General features: G+C 43.9%; 1 protein-coding gene across 1 annotated transcript in view; it reads right to left on the bottom strand.

Moving 5' to 3' along the window:
• LOC144694635 (netrin receptor UNC5D-like) overlaps positions 1–9316 on the bottom strand; it is a 454385-nt gene extending 445069 nt beyond the window's left edge. Inside the window, exon 1 of the mRNA XM_078565228.1 lies at positions 9220–9316. Coding sequence (XP_078421354.1) covers positions 9220–9304 — 85 coding nt within the window. The 5' untranslated portion in view covers positions 9305–9316. The remainder of the gene's footprint in view (positions 1–9219) is intronic.
• Between the last annotated feature and the right edge of the window lie 11408 nt (positions 9317–20724).

Raw genomic sequence — 20724 nt, 5'->3', positions numbered from 1 at the left:
CACTCAATACCTAATGCCATTTCTGCTATCACTGTGCCATTAAGTGGCATAAGTGAAAGGTCAGCTCACTTGACCTTTCTCAAGGTAAGTGTTCTAAAGCGATGCAATAATGTAGAGAGTCAAAAAACACTTGCACTTATCGAGCATCGCTCAGGAACATCCTAAAGTGCTTCCCACTGAAGCACCATGCAGTGTAATGACTTATGTAGGATAACACAAAATCGTTTTGCACAAAACAAGATCCACAGAAGGGATAATTCTTAATGGCATGAGATCTTCAACATTCGCTCAAACTACTGAACAAGGAGGTGATGTTACAGTGTGGGCTCCAGGACCCCAAATTCCCCACAATACTTTCACTGATTTTAAAGAACTGGGAAACATGTTCTGTAAGCATCCTCAAAGAACGCTGTGTTTTTATTTGTTGCTATATTTGGGGAAATGCAGCATCGATTTAATCATTAACAGTAATAGCTATCAAATGCATACTGGAGAATCACTTGCTCTTTGACTACATCTCCTGTCTATCCTAATGATGAAAAACATCGCACGTTACTTACCAATAAAATGCACAACGCGAAAAGTGATTGGTTAAACATTAAATGGTACAAAACAAATACTGCAATGAGAAAAGTAGAATTAAGGAAGCAATATACCCTCGCAACTAAGATGCCTTTTCGCAGGTCCTTTGAATGAAATGCAGAGCCATCTTTCTCCCGGTATACAGTCTGTTATCTTAAAATATATTTTTCAGGGTCAGGTGTGTAATTTGTAAGCTTTCAGTACCCAGCAAGCCAGAACTAAAGATTAACAGCCAGAACTGGAATATTTATTCCCATGCAACTTCCTTGGTATAAAACCAATTCTTAAAAAGAAGCAGTCAAAAAATAATAATCATCACTCCAAGGTAAATAACAGTATTGCAATTACCACAAAATATCCAGATTATTTTAATACCACACAACTTTTAAGAATTACACTTCCAATTGACAAAATGCTGCATATGTCAATATCTTAAACCTGCTCCCCCACCATCTACGATAATGTTTCTAGATTCAGGTGATCTCTGTAGTTTACCATTTTGTATTTTATGAATATTTTATCTCTTCACAACTCCAGTTAATTGGCAGTATACAAGAATGTAAAACTAAAGACAGAAATGCCTATGTAGTCAAAAACTGATCCTCAGTTTTATGGTATGCCTGGAGCACAGCACCTCTGACCATACAGCACACCCTCAGTTTAGGCTGGGGAGTCAGGTTAGATAAATTCAAGTCCTAGAGTGACTCTTCAGCTCAAAATCTTATAACTTGAAAAGCAGGAGTGTTGCCAACTGAACCAAAGGAACGCACAGATCATAATCCCAATTGGGACATCACTGATTTATTGGATTGTCAAAATATTGTCGGCTAATGTTTTTGCTGAGAGGGTCTAGTGAGAATTTATAATCTTGCTTTGTTTTCTTTTGCGCTTGTGGAATTTATGAGAGAGAAGGAGACTGATGTAACGATTAAGAGTAACCTTCTCCACAGTCACTGCAATAACTAATTGGAAGAGGCAACGCTAAATGGGTCAAACTCTCATATCTTTTTATCCAATCATTTCAGTCACCCATCTTAAGCAGACTTCATGGTGGCTCAATCCGTCTTTGCCTGGACTGAGCTTACATGAACCGAGTTTCCACTTTGGGCGCAATCAGGAAATATGGCCCCACTGGGGTAAGGTTAGAGTTCAAGTTGCCACTATAATGCATTTGCATAAATACAAACAAAAAGTCATGAACTCACGGAATAGAATGCAATCTTATATTCCTCTTTGCATAAAAAAATCATTGATGTACTTCAGAGTGGTACCCTGGTGCACTTTTAACAATCCAAGCTGAAAATTGGGTCTGAATTTTCAGCTCGGCGGGTGGGTGCGATCGGCGGTCCCAGGAGCCACTAGGAGCCAACCGTGATCAGCCCCCGACCGCGATTTCACGCTGGCTGGCCAATTAATGGCCAGCCAGCATGAAGCACGCGCTGATACGATCAGCGTTGCCTGGGTTGAGGGCGGGAGGAGGGCATGCGCTGAAGTCAGGGCGGGGGGCAGGGGAGTGCGGAATGAAAGCTCCCTGAAGGCAGAGAGCCGCCTCGGGGAGCTGAAGAATTTAAAGACCACAAAATAAAGATTTTAAAAACTGGGAAAAAAATGCACCCGCATCGGAAACAGTCACCTGCACATATACAGCATGAAAATTCTATCCAATCATTTTTTAAAAAAAATTTAATGATGGAAACCTCATCCCGCCCTTGGATGAGGTTTCCTGAAAAATGCAAAGGCTGCCTGGCTGATTCGTTCGCCCGCCAACTATAAGTGTGGCCGGGCAGTGAAAAATCCTAGTTAATTGCGCCGTTCAAGGGCTGAGGGGTCCTCTTAATTGTTGGTGGGCATGCTTCCAAGTTTAGCGCGCGCCCGCCGACCGAAATATCACGCAAGTGCACGATGAGTTTGGGACACTCGCCTGGCATCATCAGGTGCTATTTTACACTCAAGGGTGTTGGGCGTGCGCCCACACATCGAACGAAAAATTCCAGCCACCATTCCCTGTCATATCTCCCATCCAACAAGATCAGAGCACCACAGGGAGTACAAAATCGCCTCCAGCAACTTGACCACAGGTCCAGGCACAAAACCAGCAGCTGTCTTATTCACCAGCTCACAGCCACCTCTCGCTCCCACTATCAACCTGCTGGCGAAGAATTTAAGCTCTTTATGTTAAAAAGACATTGCAATGGTGGAATCTAAACAGGGCACTGAGTGAATTCTTCAAAGGGTCCATTTAAATGGCCATCAATAAATGACTAAAGATTCACAGATAGGCAATCTAGCTTCTCAGTGGAGTATTATTTGTCTTCTATTTATTTAGTGTGCAATATTGCTTTCTGATCAGCTTGGAACTATTCAGTCAACTAAGTGGAGGATACTGCACCTACTTGACTAATTAAGAGGTTTGCATAATATAAAGGTGGATGGTCCATGGCCCCCATAGACAGTGATCTAGCAATGAAGAGGAGGGGAGGAAACAGCACAGAAAAGAGAATTCAAGAATGGGTTGATTAATGTACATCTACTAATCTAGCTGCAAAATTGCCACATGCAATATTGCACACTAAATAAATAGAAGACAAATAATACTCTACTGAGAAGCTTACCACTCAATTAGTGATAGTGATAGCCAGCAGGTATTCCCTATGGCAGTCATAGATAGTTACTACCAACATAGCGGGTTCAGTGAAGCTGAGTGCAATTGTGCCCTCAAGGTATAGAAATCACACTATTTCCCAGTATTGCCGGAGAAAAGAACATACACACAGCAGAGGGTGCAGAATAAAACTTGCAGCAAATTAGAAGATTATGGATGAAAAAGAGAACATGCTGGAATCTGTCAGCAGGCAACATCTGTTACGAGGGAAAAAGAGAGCCAATGTTTCATGTCAATGACCTTGAATCAGGATGATCATCCACCTGAAACACTAACTCCATTTCTCTCTCCACAGATGCTGCCCATCGTGCTGAGCGTTTCTAGCATTCCCTCATTTTTTATTTCAGATTTCCACTATCTGCAGTATTTTACTTTTGTTTTGGCAGATTATGAACAGCTACAGTAGACACAGTTCAGCCGCAGCTCTATATTATCCATGCATAACACTCTGCTTAGTGGCACAGAATGCAAGTGCCACCTTGGGCCTTTTACTCCAAGCTGTTTTAGCATCTCACTTTGAATGTGGAAGCAAGTTGGTTTTGTATTCCATGCATCCCTTCCCGCCAACTAAAATGTAGGGTACTTTAGAAGCCAGAGCAACCAGTAGTTAGAACAAAAAAAACTTGCATCAACATCACTGAGGGAATTGAGAACTTAGCATCTGGATTGGCCAATAGAGTAAAGGTTCCAATAACAACAACAAGAACTTGCATTTGCATAGCATCTTTAACGCAGTAAAATGATCCAAGGATGCTTCACATGAGTGGTATCAAACAAAATCTGACACCGAGTAAAACAAGGGGAAATCAAGACAGATGGCCAAAAACTTGCTAAAAGTTTTAAGGTTGGCTTAAAGACGGAACAGGGGTAGAAAGGCAGAGAGGTTTAGAGAGGGAATTTCAGAGTCAAGGGCCTCGGTATCTGAAAGCATGGCTGCTAAAGGTGCAGCAATAAAAGTCAAGGGTGTACAACAGGCCAAACTGATTGAGTTCTGAGTGAGTTGTAGGGCTGGAGCAAGAAACAGAGATAGGGAGGTGGAGTGGAGGGGCAGTAAGGCCATGAAGAGGTTTGAAAACAAGGATGTAAATCAACCAGGAACAACACACTCAATAAATTCTGCAGGATTGAAGTGGGTACGGAAGAATCAGCTGGAGGTTATGGATCTGTTCAAGAGCTTAACCTGACCCTTCGTCAAATAGGAGCAAACCAAATTTTCCTTTTTGCTGGTGGTTGACAGGCAGAGTTGAAATATTATCTCTGTTACTTAAACCAAATTTGCGCTGCTGCAGGATCTCCTCTGGTGGTGCTTGCCCATCATGGTAGGTTACAGGACGTGTCAACTTATGAGAGGTAGGATGATGATGAAGTGGGCAGACTGTGACAAAGTGGCCAATCGGAAGAATGAAAGAGTTGTTATCGTGCCACGCATACATTTAAAATGTGATGCACAAGGCTTTTATTACAGAAGATAAATAGTGTGCCCCATGGGAGGTTGCAGTTCAGTAATGCATTAGAAGACCAATAAACAACAAATGGGTCTCCAGAGCCAGGTTTACACTTGGCATTCTGACAACAGTGCCAGGCCTGCCCATGTGCATTGGAGGAAGGTAAAGCCTCTTAAATGAGGAACTGAATGATGAACCCGTGAACCACAATTCCTTCCTGCCCAACCCGAGAATGAGTGGTGCATCAGGCATCAATTAAAAATAGGATTCTCAATAATTGTATTAACAGCAGGATCCTTGAAGAAGGTGGCTTTCTCCCTGTAACTTTTCAAATTTTCTTGTACGTTTTAGGGTAAACTGGTGGGACGGGCGTGGGGGATTGTATTCACAATCCATATATCTCACTGTGATTGTAATATTATAATTAAAAAGTCATTGAAACAGCATAGCATTGTGGAAACTATTAAATTTGCATTAATTCTAAATTACATTCATCATATTTCTGCTTTCTCGGAGACAAAGACGACAAGTCTTTTCCAGTACATTTGTTTAACCTAGAGAGAGGAAAGGAGAAAGAGACGAAAAGGGAAAGGCAGATGTGAGTGAGGATCGGTCTGTAAATCAATAGAGAAGTAAATTATGCCAATTTCACAATAGTCTGGTAAATTCTGTGCATCTGCATTCTCTCACATTGCCCATGTTAAAATGGGGCTGAACAATGCCGCTGGCAATTTGTTTTAACTTAGCTCTCATCCAATTCCTGCTAAATGCTCAATCACAGCTGTATCATGCATGCAAATTTCAACTCCGATGTCTTCAAGCTCCCCATAAAGAAAATTCCTCTAACAGATTAGAGAGTACAAAAGTTTTCAAAAATTTAAATCCAGTTAATAAAGTTTCCCCCACCCCTCCCGCCACCTCAAAAAATCTCCCAGTTAATCTCCCAGAAAATGCAGAGTTAAATGACGGTCAGTCATTCAGCCAACAAAATATTGCTCTGCGTCTGGTACTCTCTCTAATTGTATATATGCTTTCCTGAAAAACACACTTCAATTTGTTCCTTTCTCTCCCTCACTAAAGAATATGCACTTCCGCAACAGATGAATGATTGGGGGTTTCACAAAAGATAATCAGTCCAAGTTGCTTTTTCTGATATACATTAATGACCTAGACCTTGGTGTAGAGGGCACAGTTTCAAAGTTTGCAGATGAAACAAAACTCAGCAGCATTGTGAACTGTGAGGAGGCTCGAGCAGAACTCCAAAAGGACGTAGACAAGTTGGCGGAATGGGCAGACAGGTGACAGATGAAGTTCAACGTTGAAAAATGCTAAGTGATTCATTTTAGTAAAAAGGATATGGAGAGACGATATAAAATTCTAAAAAGGGTGCAGGAAGGACCTGGGTGTATATGTGCGTAAGTAATTGAAGGTGGTAGGACAGGTTGAGAGCACAGCTAATTAAGCATACAGTATCCTAGGCTTTGTTAATGGGGGCATAGTGTACAACAGCAACAAGGTAATGTTGAATTTGCATATGTTTGGCCTCAGCTGGAGTATTGTGTCCAGTTCTGGGCACGGCACTTTAGGAAGGATGTGAAGGCGTTGGAGAGAGTGCAGAAAATATTCCCAAGAATGGTTCCAAGGATGAGGAACTTCAGTTATGAAGATAGATTGGAGAAGTTGGGGAAATTGGTACTGTTTTCCTTGAAGAGAAGGCTGAGAGGAGGCCTGATAGAGGTATTCAAAATCATCAGGGGTCTGGCCAGAGTAGACTGGGAGTAACTGTTCCCACTCGAGAATGAGAGGACACAGATTTAAAGTAATTGGTAATAGAAGCAAAAGCAATATGAGGAAAATCTTATTCACGCAGCCAATGGTTAGGGTTTGGAATGCACTGCCTGAGAGTGCGGCGGAGGCAGGTTCAACTGAATCATTCAAAAGGGAATTAGGCTATCCGAAAAGGAAGAATGTGCAGGGTCACAGGGCAAAGGCAGGAGAATAGCACTAAATGAATTGCTCATTCGGAGAGCTGGTGCAAAAGACAATGGGCTGAATGGCCTCTTGCTGCTCTGTAACAATTCCACGATTCTGTGAAGTATCCATCCAGTCTACAAACTAAAGTACTGCTCTGAGAAAGGGATCTTCCACAAAGCTTTACTCAATACTATAAACTGCACGTTACTCAACTAAAGTCAACTGCTGCTTCAATTAAAGGCATCAGCAACAACTGGAAAAGCTAGAAAGGGAGTTTAATGAATGTGAATTTTTACTATGCTCTTTGACCTCAGTACAATCACAATGATTTTTCAGTAACAGCTTGTACTGGAAAGGAACTCAATTGATTCCATTAGCATTCAGATTAAGTCTAGCCTGGGCTGTTGATGGAACCTTAGACTTTTCTGAAAAGACTTGCACTGTCCTTGAGAAGGTCAGACTGCAGCACTTGTCTAAAGGGCTTCCCAGGCTGATGCAGTGCCTGGGACTTCCAGAGGGAGGCACACTTGGACAGGATGAAAATCATCAATCAATCAGAAGTGAGTGCATGATCTTAATCTGGTCCAACAATTTGGACGCACACAGACTGAACATGTCACATTTGATAGCACAAACTTATTTTCTACAGAATAGCCAAAATCATTTAAAAAAAGAGATCCTTACATGTCAAAACATTACAAAAGCTCACCCTGCACCCGCCCTCCCCGGTGATTATATGTTGGAGACATATAGATGGAGACATTGCAAGGTTCGTATCCAAGCACCAATTCATTTGAACCCCTGTCCCTCAGATCAGGCAGGCTGGTTACATTCACAGCATTTTATTGCCGTTGCTTTCATGCAGGCATTTTTTTTCAGCCTGATCTATGACCAACTAACAGACCCTGATCCACCATAACTCAAACACATAGGCAAGGTTTGTACGGTCTGTTGAAGGGGAATATTCCAGACAGCATTGCACATTCGAGGAAGAAAATGAATTTCCAATATATATACATATATATATACATACATCGTATTTAAACACAACTTTTGAAAGAAAAAAGTTCACAGGAAATTCATTGCTAACATATTTATTAGCATGTAGTAAAAGTATACACACACTACATGCGTGTATTGAAAGAATCGAAATCCACGCAGCGGGTATGCAGAGAAGGGGTTTGTTTTTTGAACTCGGTGCATGCGTTCATCTACCTGGACACAGGAAGTGGTCTGGCTATTCAGTCCGTGCTCCCAGAACATCTTTCCGATGTCCCACGCCTTGCAACAAGTGTACATGGGGTTGGGGGGCGGACGGAGAAACTTGCAGCTGCAAACCGGCGCAGTTAGTGGGGCAAATTCTCACCCCAAACCTCACTTGGAAGACAGTTTCTCTGCTTAGAAGTAAGAGAATCCTACATTAAATGCCAAGAGTTAAGTGTGAGATGACAATGCGCTAAATGCATTGATAGCACCCCCCCACCCAAAAAAAAGCAACGCCAAACTGATGATGTGAAGAAAACTTGGATGTTTCTGAAACCGACAGACGACCCCCCCCCCCCAAAAAAAAACCCCCTGCAAAACCCTTGCAACGTTTGATATCAGCAGCTCAGGACAATCCCACCTTGTCCTCTGCTCTAAATGTCATAAAGTGTTGCAGTGAAATCTCTCAATGGAAGGTCAGTTTGAAGCCAAGGGGAGGAGGGGTGCAGTTTTACATCTCGGGGTGAGGGTCATGCTTTGAACCGGGGTTCGCTGACAGCTTGGGAGAAGCACTGGGGGAAAAAAAAATAAATTAAATAAATAAATCTGTTTCCAGGACGGTCGTTGAAAAGCAGAAAGATTAAACACTTGCTTGCCGCGGAACAAGTGAAAGGTGAGAGAGGAGCTGTTTTGCAACAGTCCCTCTCGGTCATTCCGATCCAGTAATTGAAAAATCGATGCAGTGTCCTGCAGCCAGAGATAGCGGGGTGAAAAATAGACGCTCTCTGTTCACCTTCCACAGTTTACAGCCTCTCAATCCAATTCATTTTTCCAGGCTGCTCTGGGCACTTTCAGCCTCATGAATGCCTGGGCCAATGCTTTTTTTTTCTTCCCCCTTTTCGCCCTCACAACCACCACATGCGACTCAATTATTGCCCCCACCACCCACCACCAGTTTGACAACTTGCATGCAGACCGGTGCGAGTCAGGCTGCAGCAGTGGCAAGTGAATTAGTTAAAGTGTCAGGACATAAACATTTAAAACTGGGTGGGCAGTTACAGCCTTGCGTTTACAGGTCAGGATGAAGAAGAGGAGCCTGGTGCACGGGCAAGTGACAGGTTCGGACTGTCTGTCCCTCTTTTGCTCCTGTCATGAACTTACTTGGGCTGTCACTCTGTCCGGGAGCCACGCACGCAACACCTCTCGCTTTCGGCGAGGGACAAGTGCAGGTCCCCTCCAGCACTGCCCAACACTTCAACCGCATTTACAACCAGCATTGGGGAGAGAAAAAAGCAAGTGACAATTTGCTCATTTTATTTCCCTCCCTCCCCACCTCCCCACCCAACCTCTTACCCTTCTCCCCTCGACTTGTGGCGCAGAGAGCCCAAGGAAGCAGCCAGCAGCAGCAGCAGCAGCATCCCAACAGCAGTTTCCTCATGGTCCCTTGACTCGGTGGGGTTGGGGTTGGGGTTTGGGGGGGGGGGCTCCCTGGATGCGTGCAAACCTTCGCAAGCCCTGCGACTTCTTTAACTCTAACGATAGCGGGTCATCTTGTGCCCTGGGGGGGGTGGGTGGGGGTAGTGGGGGGTAGGGGGGTGTTGCTGGATGGCTGTCTGGCGGCGGATCCTCTCCACACCGCACTTGCAGCCAGCACTTGAACCAAAAACTCAGGCTCTGCCCAGCGGATCCCAGGGTCTTTGCTATTTTTTTTTGGGGGGCAACCTGCTGCGCTCCAGCCCAATCTCATTGAGCCGGGGCTCCTTGACCGGCGGCCGCCTCCTCCAATCAGCGCCGTGCTGCAGGTATCCGCGTTCCACAAATGGAACGTTACGGATCGCAGGCGGCCAATGGGAGGCTGGAGCGGAAGCGCGTGCGTCCCTCTCGCCCCCCCCTCCCCAGGCTGGGTTTAAGACGCGTGTCGTTCTGCAGCAGTCAGGCTGCTGTTGTGCAATGGGCTCAGCTGGAGGAGATGATGCTGTTTGCTCGCAGACACATACACACACACACAACACACACACACACAGAGAGAGAGAGAGGGGTTGGAATAAACATTATTTGGAGAGGAAACGGGGTGGGAAAGAGTCAGCAGTGCGCTCAGCAGTGGGCAAGGCTGGAACCCTTTCTTTGATCTCCCCACCCTTCTGCAGTCAGACCGCCGGAGTGAATCGGTGCCCGGCTTGGTGAATCGGCAAGTCCCGGAGTGCGGGCACCGGGCGAATTTGAGAAAGCAGCTTGGTTTCGGCAAGGACAACATTGACACAGGGCTCCGCGCAAAACAGCATCGATGTTAAATCACTGGGGCTCAAAACCGAAAGGCACGCAAAAGTTGGTATTTCTCTTGTGTTTTACTTAAACCTGTTGCGTTACCCTTGCGTTGAGAAATGAGCCCTGCTGATGGAACAGATGCAAAGATCTAAATGTTGCATTCTATTCCGAAACCTCACAGCATAAGGACATTGTCGTACATACAATAATCCATTTGTTTATTTTTTTTTGAGAACTATTTTTTTATTAATAGGAAGGGCTATAGAATTTATATTTGAGTGTTTTTGGAAATGTGCCAGATCTTTAACGTTCCAAATTGTGTCACATAAACCCAATAAAATTAGAAGACCAATTAGAAATAAGACACCAACAGGAATAGAATGCATCTTTACTTGAGGTGCTGTTTAACATTGGCTAACCCCAAAATGAAACAGACACACTTGATTATAAGCAAAATGATGTAACCATCATATTACAACCATTTAGTTCATGATGAACATCGTATGTACTGCACTAGTTAAGTCCAGCTCAACATAGCAGTATTAGATTGGTAATTAATGTTACACAGTGCGTATTACATAGTGACAGTTTGTCTCAGTTGGTAGCACTCTCACCTCTGAGTCAGAAGGTAGGAGGATCAATCACATAACTCAAACTGTGTTGCTGCAAGTGCTGTCTCTTTGACAAATGAGATGTTTTGATTTGGCTGTTCAGGTAGATGTTGAAAGATTTCATGGCACCAGCTGAAGGGAAATGCTCCCAGTAAAAACGGCCAACACACCTCCCTCAATCAGCACCAAGGAAGAAACATTTAAATAGTGCCTTTCATGATCACAAGACATGGAGAACGCTTTAAAGCCAGTGATGTACTTTTGAAGCCTTTTCAATGTTGCAAAGTAGGAAATGCAGCTGCCAATTTGCACACAGCAAGCTTCCACAAACAACAATGTGACGATGAGCAGTTAATCTGTTTTTACAGCATTTTTCGGGGGATAAATGTTGGGCAGGCTCCCAGGGGAAAGCCAGTGCTCCCCTTTGAAATATTGTCACGGGATCTTTTACATACACCTGATAGGACAGTCAGGGCCTAAATTTAACATCTCATCACAAACTGAACTGGACCAGCCAGATAAATACTGTGGCTACAAGAGCAGGTCAGAGGCTGGGAATCCTGCGGAGAGTAACTCACCTCCTGAATCCCCAAAACCTGCCCACCATCCACAAGGCACAAGTCAGGAGTGTGATGGAATACTCTGCTCTTGCCTGAATGTGTGGGGCTCCAACAACACTCAAGAAGCTTGACTCCATCAAGGCCAAAGCAGCCCGCTGATTGGCACCACATCCACTACAATAAACATTTACTGCCTTCACTACCGACGCACTGTGGCAGCAGTGTGTACCATATACAAGATGCATTGCAGCAACCCACCAAACCTCCCTCAACAGCACCATCCACACCCGTGACCTCTACCATCTAGAAGGACAAGGGCAGCGGATGCAAATGAACCACGACCTGCAAATTCCCCTCCAAGCCACAAAGGGTCCTGCCTTGGAAATATATCGCCATTCCTTCACCGTCCCTAGGTCAGAATCCTGGAACTCCCTCCCTAACAGGACTGTGGGTGTACTTACACCACATGGACTGCAGCAGTTCATAAGACATAGGACCATAAGACATAGGAGCAGAAATTAGGCCATTCGGCCCATCGAGTCTGCTCCGCCATTCAATCATGGCTGATAAGTTTCTCAAACCCATTCTCCCACCTTCCCCCCGTAACCTTTGATCCCCTTACCAATCAAGAACCTATCTATTATGGTCTTAAATACATTCAATGACCTGGCCTCCACAGCCTTCTGTGGCAATGAATTCCATAGATTCACCACTCTCTGGCTAAAGAAGTTTCTCCTCATCTCTGTTCTAAAAGGTCTTCCCTTTACTCTGAGGCTGTGCCCTCGGGTCCTAGTCTCTCCTACTAATGGAAATATCTTCCCCACGTCCACTCTATCCAGGCCTTACAGTATTCTGTAAGTTTCAATCCGATCCCCTCTCATCCTTCTAAAATCCATTGAGTATGGACTCAGAGTCCTCAATATTCCTCATATGTTAAGCCTTTCATTCCTGGGATCGTTCTCGTAAACCTCCTCTGGACCCTCTCCAGGGCCAGAACATCTTTCCTGAGATACGGGGCCCAGAATTGGTCACAATATGCTAAATGTGGTCTGACCAGAGCCTTATAAAGCCTCGGCAGCACATCCCTGCTTTTATATTCTAGTCCTCTCGAAATAAATGCCAACGTCGCATTTGCCTTCCCAACTACCAACACAACCTGCAAGTTAACCTTAAGAGAATCCTGGACTAGGACTCCCAAGTCCCTTTGCACTCCAGATTTCTGAATTCTCTCCCCATTTAGAAAATAGTCTATGCCTCTATTCTTCCTACCAAAATGCATGACCTCACACTTCCCCACGTTGTATTCCATCTGCCACTTCTTTGCCCATTCTCCTAACCTGTCCAAATCCTTCTGCAGCCTCCCCGCCTCCTCAATACTACCTGTGCCTCCACCTATCTTTGTATCATCTGCAAACTTAGCCAGGATGCCCTCAGTTCCTTCATCATTAATGAATCATTAGATCATTAATGTATAAAGTGAAAAGTTGTGGTCCCAACACTGACCCCTGCCGAACTCCACTAGTCACCGGCCACCATCCTTATCCCTATCCCCTTATCCCCACTCTCTGCCTCCTGCCAGACAGCCAATCTTCTATCCATGCTAGTACCTTGCCTCTAACACCATGGGCTCTTATCTTACTGAGCAGCCTCCTGTGCGGCACCTTGTCAAAGGCCTTCTGGAAGTCCAAGTAGATAACATCCATTGGCTCTCCTTTGTCTAACCTACTCGTTACCTCCTCAAAGAATTCTAACAGATTTGTCAGGCATGACTTCCCCTTGATGAAACCATGCTGACTTTGCCCTATTTTACCATGCACTTCCAAGTATTCTGAAATCTCATCCTTAATAATGGACTCTAAAATCTTACCAACGACCGAGGTCAGGCTAATAGGCCTGTAATTTCCCGTCTTTTGCCTCACTCCCTTCTTAAACAGCGGGGTTACATTAGCGATTTTCCAGTCCTCTGGGACTCTCCCTGACTCCAGTGATTCCTGAAACTATCTCTATTATCTCTTCAGCTATCTCCTCCACTATCTCTTCAGCTATCTCCTTCAGAACTCTGGGATGTAATTCATCTGGTCCAGGTGATTTATCCACCTTCAGACCTTTCAGTTTTCCCAGCACCTTCTCCTTGGTAATGGCCACCATACTCACCTCTGCCCCCCGACTCTCTTAAACTTTGGGGATGTTACTCATGTCTTCCACCATGAAGACTGATGCAAAGTACCTATTCAGTTCCTCCACCATTTCTTTGTTCCCACTACTATTCTCCAACGTCATTTTCCAGTGGCCCAATGTCCACTTTTGCCTCTCTCTTACCCTTTATATATCTAAAAAAAACTCTTGCAATCTTCTTTTATATTACTGGCTAGTTTACCCTCATATTTAATCTTCTCCCTCCTTATTTCTTTTTTAGTTGTCCTCTGTTGGTCTTTGTAGGCTTCCCAATCCCCTGGTTTCCCACTGCTCTTCACCGCATTGTATGCTTTCTCTTTAGCTTTTATGTTGTCCCTGACTTCCCTTGTCAGCTCTGATTGCCTCGTCCTCCCTTTAGTATGCTTCTTCTTCCTAGGGATGAATTTTTGCTGTGTCTCCCAAATTACTCCCAGAAACTCCTGCCATTGCTGTTCCACTGTCTTTCCTGCTAGGCTCATCTCCCAGTCAATCCTGGCCAACTCCTCCCTCATGCCTCTGTAGTTGCCTTTATTCAACTGTAATACCGTTACATCTGATTCCAGCTTTTCCCTCTCAAATTGCAGGGTAAATTCTATCATATTATGGTCACTTCCTCTTAAGGGTTCCTTCACCTTAAGCTCCCTTATCAAATCTGCCTCATTACACAACACTAAATCTAGAATTGCCTGTTCCCTAGTGGGCTCCACCACAAGCCGCTCCAAAAAGCCATCTCGTAGACATTCCACAAATTCCTTTTCTTGGGATCCACTACCAACCTGATTTTCCCAGTCTACCTGCATATTGAAATCCCCCATGATCACTGTAACCTTGCCTTTCTTACATGCCTTTTCTATCTCCTGGTGTATCTTGTGCCCCACATCCTGACTACTGTTCGGAGGCCTGTACATAACTCCCATTATGGTTTTTTTACTTTTGCGATTCCTCAACTCTACCCACACAGATTCTACATCATCTGACCCTATGTTGTTTCTTGCTATTGATTTAATTTCATTTCTTACTAACAAAGCACCCCACCCCCTCTGCCAACCTGCTTATCTTTTCGATAGGATGCATATCCTTGGATATTTAGCTCTTAGTCCTGATCCCCTTGCAGCCATGTCTCCGTGATGCCCACCACATCATACCTGCCAATTTCAATCTGCGCCATAAGCTCATTTACCTTATTTTGTATACTGCGTGCATTCAGATACAACACCTTCAGTCCTGTATTTCCCGTCCCCTTTCTCATTGTCATTCCTTTATCTGATGTGCTTGAAGTTAGATTCCTAGCCCTTTCCAAACACTCTGTCCTATTTTGTGTTCTGGAGAATTTAATAGCCTCTCCTGGGCTCTCCTTTCTTTTCGGTTTTTTCATAATTTTCCATGAAGTTGAATCCACCCCCCCCACCACATGCTAACCTGCTGCTTTGTTTCCCATTAGTCATACTTCTTGGAGTTTTACCCTTCCCTTCCCCCCCACTTTCTAGTTTAAAGTCTTATTGACCACCCTATTTACCCTTTTCGCTAAGACAGCTCACCTTCTCAAAGGCAATTAGGGATCGGCAATAAATGCTTGCCACATCCCATGAATGGATAAATGAAAAAAAAAACAGCACTTCTGAAAGAGCATCACTCCCAAAGTACTCTGCTGGAATGTTAACCTTGATTTTTATGTTCTGGGATCAGATGTCATTGCATGTGAGACACATTATTCTTTCATCTCCAAGACAGGGTGCCAGATTGCATTAGATATGCTGTCCTTTCCTTTTCTGGAACCAGGTGTCACAGTACGTTAGACAGATTGTCCTTTGTCTGCTGAGCAAAGGAGATTGAGAGGGGATTTGATTGAGACGTAAAAGATCATGACTAGTTTAGATAAGATAAACAAAGAAATCAGTTCTTATTGGCTGATGGGACACAGATTAAAGGTTTCGGGCAAGAGATGCAAAAGGGATGTGAGGTAGACTGTTTTTACACAGCATACGGTAATGACCTGGAACTCACTGCCTCTGAGGGTGGTGGAAGCAGAGACTATGAGTGATTTCAAAACGAAATTGGATGGGCACTTGAGCACGTAAACCTGCAGAGTAAAGGAAATAGAGCAATGGAACAGGACTGACTCGCTCGCTCTATATAGAGCTGGCATGCATTCAATGTGCCTGTGACGAATGTCTAGTTCATGGTTCATGTTAATATTTTAGAGATAATGTTTAGTTCTGGAAAGATTAAAGTTTAACTAGATAATATGAGAAATGTAACTAAAGCAGCTTGGAGTCTATAACATTTAAAAGGTTGGGGCCATGTTGAGTTCAGGGGTTAACAGCTAAAAGGGTAACATCCTAAAAATAGCAGGTGGACTTACTTAGCTGGAGAGCTGGAGATGTGATGTCGACACTGCTTGCAAAGATGTGCAATCCAGAGAGATGTTTTGTTTTGGAAGTTGGAGTTAAATTAATTTAAAAGCATTCAGTGAACTGTAAAAGGCTACATTGTCATGGAGATGGGTGGAGCGTAAGAAAGTTCTCTGGTTTCAATTTATCTGTGTGTTTGCTGGAAGAGGGGAGCTCATTGCAGTTTAGACCTCTTGTGGTTTGCAGCTCACAGAGAAGCCCTGGGAGCTGTAAGCAGGCCCCAGGCAGTTAGGGATCAGGAAAGTGGTGGGGAGCTGAGAAGGTCGCAGGAGAAAGTTAGGATTCAAGAGAAGCCCTGGGAGTCATTTATAGCTCAGTATAGCTGGGAGACTGAAGCTCGGGAAAACCCAGGGTCAGTGCAGGTGTAGTAAAGCTAGTGGTTTGCAAAAGAGTTAGAATTGAGTAGGTCATTAAAGGTGGGAGTGCAGCTTTGTGAATACCGTGGAATGCAGTCTCTGGAGGGGACATTGAACCATCAGAAGGTGAACAGTCATGAGGCAGTGTGAGTCAGAGCAGCTTTTGAGGGAATTCAGAGGCTAAATATTTGAAAGGGAAGAGTTAAAATCCCTCCTGAGGGAAACAGAGCTTGACCGAAATTTTATGACTCACAGTGGTCACTGACATCTGGGTGGGTTGCTGAGAAATTCATGGGATATGTCTTGGTCGCATCTGCCATTTAATGTGCAGTGTGGCGTGTTTGACCACAGTTTTCTTTTCAATTCACATTTACCTCACGTTAATTCTGAATGTTCGAGTATAAGATAGGTATTGTAAAATGATTTTTTTTTCTGACTTTGTACTCTAAAGTTTACTTTGTTTGTTTAAAATTGTAGAACCTTTTGGCTTTATTCTCCTAGTGGGTAACTGGGATTTCAAACTTTGTTTACCTTAAACTAAAGTTACTGGTCCCTAACCAAATCATAACAGACCAAAAGATCTCCTCCTGTGCCACAATGAATCTTTGCGCCAGATGTTCATTGAATCGGATTGACTTTGGGAGCCTTTAAACATGGCAGGCAGGAACCAGATGCAGAAGTCCATTTCCAGCAGATCACATTTTTGCCAGCAGGACAGGGTGTGAATCACACAGGCAGGAAACCCGAACTCAGGAGGTGTCAATGCTGTAAATGCTGTGACAGTTGAGTGCATGTTCTAGTTGTGATTAGGAGCAGCTGATACTCATTGGGGAAAGGTTGGGGCACATACATAGGAACCAGTTACCACCTGTGTGGAGGAGAAACTGCGTGGAAGGGAAAGGTAGTCTGCACTTAGGTTTACTCACAAAATCCAGTATAACTTATGTTGAGGACAGACTGGCTCCAGCGTCTTCCTTTACCAGATGCCTTCTCAGCAAAAAAAACAGCTGAGACATATGAAATTTGTGCTGAGTTTAAACAGACCCCCATTTTGCTGTATGGAGGACGTTAAGCAGCAGCATGAGAGTCATAAATTTATGACAGAGATGTAAATACACTTGATGAGTGGATAAGGTCTGTTTAAGCGTCATTATCTGAAGTTATTTAAATCCCCATCTCCTTAACATTAAAAAAAACAGGCTGCATTTGTCAGAGTTAAAAGAAACACTGGCTGTTGGACTGCATTGATTAACAGGCCACCTGGTATAGCTTAGAAAAATACCATTGCCACCTGTTCCTGCAATTTCAATAGAGTTTATTGTTGACATTTACCAAAGGTTGATATTACAGCTGAGTCCATTATGAATGCTTGCCTGAATTTCAAAAGCTCCAAAAGTATTTATGTCAACAGAGGGGCTGAGCTTGCATTTTGTTTGGCAGTTTTAAGAGTCTATTAAAGGACTAGTGTCTTTTATGTGGTTATTGAATAGAAGTGTGGTTGTTTTCAATAACACATTGACCACTTGAGGGGATTTAAAATCTTTGAATTAGTTGAATGAGTGAGAATTTTTTCTGTATCATGTGTGTATGAATGAGAGCTCTATTGGATTGCTTGAATTTTAATTTGTTTTCACCTCCACATGGCTCCTGAGGTCTGCCCACTCTGGATATTGAATGAGTGGCTATGGAGGTGGCATAGGGACATAAGGTGGCATTGGAAACATGGGTGGACATGGTTAGGGCATGGGGGTATGAGGGGAAATGGGAATGGATGGAGGTAAGAGCTGGCATGGAGGGGGCATGGGGAGTGGATGGGGGAGTGAGACAGAGTGAGGGCTAGGGAGCCTGACAACTTTTCCAATGACTGGGACCAAGCCCCAGAGAACCAAGGTAGGCCTTTTAACTAGACTGTCTTGGGCAGTCACCCGCCTCCATGGCTACCTCCTATCTGCTTCTGGAGTTGGTGGGGCCGCTTTGATCTTGCTGCCACCTCCCCGGAGAGAAAATTGGGTGTGGCAGGGCCCTGTTCCCAACTCGAGCTATCCACCTCAGTATCGAAAACCCAGCCCAAGACTCTGTAACTTCTGGAGTGAGACTTGAGCCCTCAACCTTCTGATCTGCCAGCAACAGAGCTTCCAGCAGGGATGTGGCTGACACACCACCAGAAAAAAAATCAACTGGTTCCTCGGCTCACCAATGTTTTTGGGATCTTCCTTTGTCGTGCTTGAGTGTCAACTGAGGTAGTGAACAGAAGGTCGAGGATGGAATTAGAACCCACAACTTTCCAACTCAGACACAATCCTGCACCAGCTAGGCAAAACTGACACAACAGTTTAGCCGCAAGAGAAATAAGTCAAAAAAACTTTGTATGATTCATCAACTTTATTTTTTAAAACTTAAGAAAGCAATTCAAACTTTAAAAAAAAAGGATACACAAAACAGTGCAGGTCAATCCAGGTGAAATATCAGAGGGTAAAGAGTTTCGAAAGTGAAACTGGGTGAACACAGGTTATCTGGCACCTCTGACTATAATGAGTCAGAATTACCTTCTGCTCAAGTTCGCTGGCAACACTCTGGTTAGCTTTTCACCTTGGTGCCAGGGAAATCAGCAAGTGATTAGGATCTTCAGAAAAGAAGGGACTGTCTGTTCTTTGTTCATCTTTCCTGGGACTGTAAAGTTATAACTTAATAAATTCCAATGGATTATAAAAAAAACGGACATGTGAATCTGCCGGTCTTTATTAAAACCGCAACATTTTAATTTCCTTGCAAATGAAAACTGGAAGGTTTCTACAATGGATGGTTGATCTGCTAGGCCAACAACAAACAAACCTGCGTTTATATAGCACCGTTAACAAAGTAAGCTATCCCACGGCACTTCACAGGAGCATAATCAGTCAAAAACAGTTACGGAGCCAATGGATACATCAACAGAGGTGTGCAAAAGCCTCGTTTAAAGGTTTTAAGGAGCATCTTCAGGGAACGAATTTCAGTCATTTGGACTTAGATGGCTAAAGGCACTGCTGCCAAAGGTGGGATGAAGGAAACGGGAGATGCACAAGAGGCTAGGATTCAAAAAACATAGAGATCTTGGAGGTTCGTCAGACTTGAGGATGCCACAGAGATAGGGAGGCGAGGCCATGGAGGGATTTGAATTTGATAAGAATTTTAAAATGGTGGCGTTGCTGGACAGGAGCCAATGTCAGTCAACAAGCAAAGAAGTGATGGCAGGATGGTGGAGTACAAGCTTGGATAAAGGCAGCAGAGCTTTAGATGAGGTCACATTTGCAGAAGGTGGAGGATTGGATTCCGGCTCAGAAAACACTGCCGCAGTTAAATGTAGAGCTAGCAAAAGCATGGACAGCTAGGGAACTGAAGATGATGTCTTGGGCCTTCCCAATACATCACTGGAGGAGATTTTGCTTCACCCAGGACTGCATGATAAAACAGAGACAGTGAAGGGATTGTGAGAGGTGCCAGTGAGGCAGAGCTAGATATTGTCAGTCTGTGTGTGAAACCTATTGTGTGTCTTTAGACAATGTTGCTGAGGATAACATGTTAATGAGAAATGGGAGGGGAGTGAAGGACAGGTCCTTAGGAGTTGTTCTATGTGGGAATATAACTCTAATCTTGATAGAACTCCAGAATACAGCTGTGTATACAGCCTTAAGGTCTCGCTCTACTTGGATTTGACACAACATGGAGTGTAGCTCCAGCTCATATAAAAATTATGACAATGTGTTCTGAGAGTATAGGTTATATTTCTTTGACATTTTCTAAACTTGAAGTTGGCTCAGTGGGTAGCACTTTGATGTCTGATTCAGAAAGTTGAGAGTTCAAGTTTTTCACTCCGGCGATTTGAGCACAAAATTTAGGCTGACACTTCAACACAGCACTGAGGCAGTCTAACACTGTCAGAAGGTGCTGTCTTTCAAATAAAGAATTGAACTGAAACCTTATCTGCTCGTTAGGCTGGTATAAAATATCCCACACGCATTTTCAAAGAGGAGTAGAAGGGATTTCTGCAAATATTTATTCCAGAACCAACATCAGTAAAAAGCAAACGGACGACCTGGACCTTGCTGTTCATGGGAGTTTGCTGTGCACACATTGGCTGCCATGTTTTCTACTTCACAACAATGACCACAGTTCAAGAGTATTCACTGGATGCAAAACACTTGGGACATCCTGAGGTTGTGAAAGGCACCTTATGAATGCATGTCTGTCTTTCCTGCTTCCTTTCTTCCTTTTCTCTCTGACAGCTAGTGTCTTGATGGTGTGAACTTTCTCACTTGCACCATCAAAATGCTTAAAATCCGGGATTGGAAATCTGTGAGTGCGTACGCTATGTGCGTAGATCTTGCTCTCCTGATGACAAAAGCAATGTTCACAAACAGCCAGTATGAAAAAGACGCTGCAGGCTTTGAATGCATATTGCAGTGAGTAATCTCAGATTGGTGGTCAAAAGTTTCCGAGAAGG

Source organism: Cetorhinus maximus, chromosome 20, assembly GCF_964194155.1.
Source record: "Cetorhinus maximus chromosome 20, sCetMax3.hap1.1, whole genome shotgun sequence".
In the NCBI taxonomy this organism is placed as follows: Eukaryota; Metazoa; Chordata; class Chondrichthyes; order Lamniformes; family Cetorhinidae; genus Cetorhinus; species Cetorhinus maximus.
This window is presented reverse-complemented; position numbering and strand designations above follow the sequence as displayed.